Genomic DNA, 6785 nt, shown 5'->3' on the forward strand with positions numbered 1-6785 from the left:
GGGACTTTCACCAAACAATTTCAAATAATTTCCTATTCCATTTTCTGAATTAAAATTATTTTTTGGATTGGATTTGATATTTTTAGTGAAATTAATGGTTTTTGACTTGTTTTTAATTGATTTTAAATAATTCTGACTTTCAAAAAGTGCCAAAAGAATTAATCTAAGGTCCTTTGACCTTGTTTGACCTATGATAAATCCCTTGATCATTTATTTGGTTATTTGAAGGGATTCAAGGTTTTTCCCCTTTTAAAAGTTTTTTTTCTTCATTTAAAAATTGTTTTTTTTAATTGATTAATTGTTTTAAATTTATGTTGAGCTATTTGATTGACTTTGTATTGACTCATATTCTGTTTGGCCTGGATCTTGGTTGAATTGGATTTTAATTTGATTAATACTATTGGATTTAGGGGGTTGATGAAGTTTGAACTTCCTCTCTCAAGATGAATGTATAGTATTGATCAAGTGAGGTTCATCCCTTGATCAATTTGGGACTACCTTTCACCTCACCTATTTGTAGCAGCAAATTTATGACAATCAAACTATGGATATGATTGACGTCAGTAAAACCAGAGTCGCCACCGCACTTTTATTGTTTCCAAAGGAAAAGGGAAAGGTACGAACAAAATCCAAAGATGAGAATTTTTGAAATCAAAACTAATAAAATGCCAGAGATTACAAGTAAGAGGGTTGGTTATTATACAAAGGGAAGGTGTTAGCACCCAAAGTGTCCTAGGTACTCCTTGGGAGCCCTTTTTGTGTGCATATGTTTTTGGGTATAAATGATGTTTGATAAAAATATAGAGCGGGGGGATGAGAAAAGAATCCATTAATTATATTTTTTGCGTTCGATAAGACCTTTGGTCTTATGCCTATGTACCAACATAAAAATGAGGGATCAAAACCCCGTAGTTCGTAGTAAAAATTTCAAAGAAGGTTGGTGAATTGATTTTAACAAAAGTTTTTAAAAAAGGGCACAAAAAGGCCAAACATTTGAATGTGGTTGTTAGTTCTTTTTGTCTTTTGAAGTTTAAGTCAATATGCTTAAGTTTATTTATAAGTTTGATTTAAGAAAAGAAGTTTAAAATTCAATGACATAAGCCCAAAGAAAGTTTTTGAAAGGAGGGAGAGATTTTAAAATTAAAGAAAGGGGGAGGAGATGAAGAGGCTACCCTAAGCAAAATTTAAAAGTTTAAAAGTTGTATAGATCTGACCAATGAGATGCAATTCAATAGACAAGAATGTCATATAGAAACCCATTTTCCTTTGGACTTTGACAAGCAACAAGCAATAAGCAATATCCAAGCATCATATAAGAACAAGGCATCAAATAAAGATAGCCATGATATCCAAGCAATCATTCCAATAGCTAGCAGTCTTCAATATCTTCCAATGTAGCAGATGAAATATTCCTTGATCAACTCAGAACAAAACATCATACATAGATAATAATAACAAAATAACAATTAAGCACAAAGACAGAGTAACAAATGAATCAAGGTCTTGCATCAGATGAAGGCACAATCAAAGATAGCTCAGTCTCAAATGTTGGCATTGGCCAAGTCCTTTAGCATAGGGAGTGTTTCCTAGTTCTAAGTCCAAAAGTTTAGATCAAGTCCCAACAGTCTAACAAATGTTTTTAAGGTTTTTGTTGTTATTAGGTGTTTTAGGGTTCTAAGACCATAAACAAAACAAAGGCAAACAAACAATATATACATTCACAATATATGGCTCAAATGAGCAAAGGGATAATGACTTGAAACATAAACAAGTTGCATGAAATGTAAATGGCAATTAATGATAAAGGTACTTGAAATTTAATGTGCATAAAGTAAATGACTTGAAAGTAAATCAATATTAATAAGAGTTAGTCAATGGTTGGTCAAATGTTAGTGTTGAGTTTTAATTGATTAAGTCATTCTTTGGAGAACACTCAACCATTCATTCACGAGTATGAATCCTTAAACCAAGACATCTTCCATGAGAAGGGCTCCAACTTGGATAATTCAACAAGTATGCCACTAGCTCTCATGAAAGGAAAAAAGGTCAAGTTTCCATACAATGCCATGAAGAATGGGAGACTTACAATCTCACTTACTAGAATTCTATTCTTTGAGGGTCAAATTTAGGTTTATGTTAAGCAATCGTAATTGGACTTATGTAGAAGTCATAACTATCTGAGGTCGGGCAATAAAAATATAGGTGTTAATGCATGTTAGAGATTTGGTACAAGGAACCAAACTCCTAAAATATACCACACACTAAAAGAAAATGGGAAGGACCTATCTCAGTCAGACTTGTATTGATTCGTCTGACACAAGGTCATTGATGAATCAATTAGCATTTAGACATTAGAGAAATCATTGGTCAAATGAGGGAATAAGGAAGAATAGGGATGAAGATGAAGAGTGGAGGGGAAATAGAAACACAAATTGATCATGAGAGGAATTTCATTTGATCAATACCATCTATTCGTTTTGGGAGATGAAATGTACATTTCATCAATCCTTTAAATCCAATGGTTTTGATAAAACAAAAGTCAAATTAACCATGACCAAGGCCCAAACAGAAAGTCAAACATCACAAGACCACAAAAATGGTTCAACATAATTTTTAAACATATAATCAATTAAAAATAAAATTAAAAATGAATTAAAATGCATTTTAATATGGACAAAACCTCAAATCCCTTCAAAACCCCAAATAAATTGCCAAGGGATTTATCCTAGGTCAAACAAGGTCAAAGGACCTTAAGCAACAAATTTCATGATTTTTGGAAAGTCAGAAGTACTTTAAAACAATTAAAAATATGCATAAAAACATTTAATTCAAAATATGGAAGAGGAAAATATTTAAAGATTTTCGGTGAAAGTCCCATATTTTTTGGATTAAATATGAAATTTCTATGAATAAAATAAAATAAGAGGATTAAATGAAAAACTAAAAATTAAAATAAAATTAAAAAAAACAAGGGTCATCATATCTCCCTCATTAATTGAGGTGGCAGATCTCATGGCCAAGCGCACGCTTCCACCAAACACCTCAGTCAGCGCGTGTACACACGTGAAAATGAGAAAGGAGGGTTGAGATTAAAACGTTTGAAACAAATCAGAAGGTTGGGAAGGTGTCAACGCACCACCGGAGCCCTAGCTCCGGTCTTCTTCTCCGGTGGACCTCACCGGACTGGTCCATCACTAACCTGAAGGTAGAGAAAAATAAGAAAGGGGGGTTTGAATTATTTTCACAGGTAATAAAAACTTCTGCAAATAAAACACACACGAAAAATAAGGCTATCAACACAGAAATTTATCCTGGTTCGCTTGAAATTAAAAGCTACTCCAGTTCACCCGGCCAAGGTGATTTCTCCTTCAACAACAACTTAATCAACTAATCTTGAAATATTACAACAAAAGCGTCTAAGAGAATAAAGATCTCTTAGCCCTCTCAAGTTTACAAACTTCACAAGTCACTTGATGAAATATTCAACAACTATTTGAAAATACAATGAAGTGTTTAATGCTTATAGGTAAGTAGTAGTAACACAATATAAGCACTGAAATGTTTCACACTTAGAGCAACAACTCGTGTGAACAGATTTTTGATTGAAGGGGATTATAGAATTTTTGATTGCAGTGTTTAGTACTTCTAAGAACGAAGGGGATTATAGAATTTTTGATTGCAGTGTTCTTGTGTATATTCTTGGTATCATGTATGATGATGATTCTACCTTTATATAATGATTTGAACAAGAGACCGTTGGCTGAGACATTCATGAATATCTTGGTAATGATGGCCTTTTAATGTCATTAATCTTGTTGTCCTTTCCATAGCAATTTTAGAGAGTGTTTTTAATCTCTTCCAAATATAGATTCATACCAAAAGTAGAAAACTTCGTAGTTAAGTCTTTGTGTTTGATCTTGAGTCAGAGTACACGGAGTTCAGATGTTCTTGTTCAGCATGTATACTTCAGATAGTTGCTGAGAGCAGATTTACTTCAGAAGTTCTTGATATGTATTTCTGATAGAGCCTTCTTCAGAGTATAAATCATCCGATCAATTGTGTGGAACTCTTCAGATTCAGAGTGTCTGAGTCTTCTTCCGTCAGACTCTGAGGGCTTTGTTTTCTTCGGAATCAGAGCCTCTGCTTCAGTTTATTCTAAGTTATCTATTCTGGACTTGTATGATGTCAGATGTTTGTCTATCTGATCCTTTTTCTGTTAGAGTCCTGCACACTTAGATAAATTTGTTAGGGTACCAATTTGTTTCATCCTTTGTTATCATCAATAACCTTAGAGATGAATTGTAGATATAAAATCTTGTTCTAACAATCTCCCCCTTTTTTATGATGACAAAAACCTCAGGCTGATGATGAAACAATGATACTTCATAAAAATTTAAAGGAGTTATCTCAGAGTCAGATGTGTGGCGACTCCCCCTGAGATAGATCATAAGAAGTTTTAGATGTTCTTACCAGATCTTCTTAAGTAGTATAACTTGTTTTTAACTTAGATACTTCCTGTAGAGCTTAGGATTTCATAGTGAGAGTTTTTAAATGTGCACAGTGCAGCAAGAGGCTTAGATATTATTTCATCAGAGTTGTTTTTATTCCCCCCTTTTTTGTCAGACTCAAAAAGACTTAGTAAATAGAGTAGGCAAAATATGATTCATATATAAAAATATAGTACAGATAAGTTGACAAAACATAAAGCACAAAGGGAAAAACACTTAGAGAAGACATGCAATATAAGCACGTAGAGAAAAATAACAAGAAAATCCTAGTGCCAAAGGGTTCGGAGGAGGCGACATCCTCAGAAGCAACTAAGTCAGCAGGTTCTGAATGTTGAAGTTGACGAAGTCCTGTTGATCCAATCTTGCTCGCACGACCTGCTGCTCTTTTTGCAGCTCTTCCAGAGTCTTCAACACTAGAGGAGCGAAATCAGATTGAGATTGCTCCCCTTGAGTTAGAGCATCATCCCTATCCTTGGAAGCTTCTTCCGCAGCTATGCGTGCTGCTTCTTCAGCATCAACCTTGGCTTTGGCTTTAACTTCAGCAGTAGCAGTAGCCTCAGCGACGGCCTTTTCTGTAGCTTCAGCGGTGGGAGATGTAGGTGTTGATGGTGTTATGGGTTCAATTAGAGGTTCAGATTGATGAGTAATTGGGTTTTCAGTGAGAGTTTCTATGTGTGGTTCAGATGGAGGTGTTGGTGGTTTTTCAGATGGTGAAGGAATATTAGTTTCTGGTTCAGGTTGGTTTTGGGCGAAGAGGGCGCGAGTCTGGAGTTGAGCGAGAGTAGGTGATTGAGGGTCAGAATCATAGGAGATGGTATAATAAGATGGGGATGAAGGTGTTAAGGAGGGTGGTGATATGGGTTCATTGAACATTTGAGCTTCAGATATGGGCAGAGTTGTGGTGGTGAGATTGAATTTTTGAAGGGGGGTAATGGTGGGTTAGATCTGGGAGTTTCAGAAGGATTTGTGGTGGAGGTTGTGGGTTCAGAGTGTGTGTAAATAAGGGAATGTTGAGGTAAGGAAGAAGACAATTGCCTTAAATGTAAAGAGGGAGGGTCAGAAGGTAGAGACTTACTTGGAGAGGAGGCGGAGACCAGAGGCACAGGTGGTCTGGATACAGAAGTTTCCCCCAGCTTATGAGTTTTCTTCTTTGTCTTTCTTTCAGACGGCTCTCGCATCCTCTTCATGAAACTTGGTGGATGTTCAGGTAGCAAATCCACTAAGAAGTTAGAGATGTCTACCCATTGATTTGCCAGGTCCAACAGATAGTGGGCAACAACCTCTAGGGGATCTATCTTGAAGAAGAGATAGAGTCCATTTGGTATCTTCCTCTGATCCTTCAGAGCTTCCCAGGAGGTGTCTAGAGAAGGCTTGACCAGAACTCTCTCTATGATTCCCATGCTTTTCAGATTTCTTGAATTTAGAGGCCTTCCGGTGTCAACTGTTACATCTTAAATCAGATTATGGAGAATCAGATGATCCACCAAGCCACTCTCTATTCATGTTGTTTCTGGTGTCCCTGATAGAGTCCCTCATATATTTGAATAGCAGAGCTGGTAGATTCAGCTTGAGCCCTTTATGTAGGCAGTAGAGGATGAATTTTTGGTCAGTGTTGATGTAGTCTGACGAGTTGGATGTTGGGCGATGAGGAATAGTCCCAAGAATGATATTCAGCCAGACCCTCAGATTTTGGTGAAGTTCCTTGTTCTTGGACGAGTTTCCCTTAGCGTGTTGTTTGAAGATTGTTGGGATAATCTCCTGGGACATGTATTTTGCCTTAGGGTTGATGTTGTAAATTCTTCTCCCCTCTATCTTCTCCATATTCAGAAGGTTGGCTATGAATTTCTTAATGATAACCATCTTCACCCCCAGAACATGAGAGACGATGTAATGGTTGTCTGAATCTGCAAATCTCCAGAATTCCTTGACCAGATAGGTGTAGATTGAACCATAGAGTCTTTGAAAATAGTTTTCCCATCCTTGCTTTCTTAATTCTTCAGTGAGGTCAATCCCATTTCTCTTCATATTGTCAAAATTTACCAGCGATCGTAGTTAACTTCTAGTTTGTCGAATGGAGTTGCAAGATGAATGTGAGGTGGGAGATCCAAAATGTGAGGTTCCGTGTAGATAGGAGTAGAGATAACAGTAGTTATAGTATATGTTTGCTGGGAAGAGGTTGAATGTTGTTCCGTTGATTCTATTTGTTGAGAAAAGTTGTATACTGACTGTTGTTGAGAATCCATGTAGAAGACGAAAATTGCTTGAAGAACACTTGAA

The 6785-nt window shown here is 36.2% G+C and overlaps 1 protein-coding gene across 1 annotated transcript; it reads right to left on the reverse strand.

The window, feature by feature from the left end:
- Positions 1 to 4817: 4817 nt before the first annotated feature.
- Positions 4818 to 5381, reverse strand: LOC127087565 (uncharacterized). The gene has a single exon (XM_051028472.1). It carries the CDS (start codon positions 5379 to 5381, stop codon positions 4818 to 4820), a length of 564 nt encoding a protein of 187 aa, XP_050884429.1.
- Between the last annotated feature and the right edge of the window lie 1404 nt (positions 5382 to 6785).

Source organism: Lathyrus oleraceus, chromosome 1, assembly GCF_024323335.1.
Source record: "Lathyrus oleraceus cultivar Zhongwan6 chromosome 1, CAAS_Psat_ZW6_1.0, whole genome shotgun sequence".
Lineage (NCBI taxonomy): Eukaryota > Viridiplantae > Streptophyta > Magnoliopsida > Fabales > Fabaceae > Lathyrus > Lathyrus oleraceus.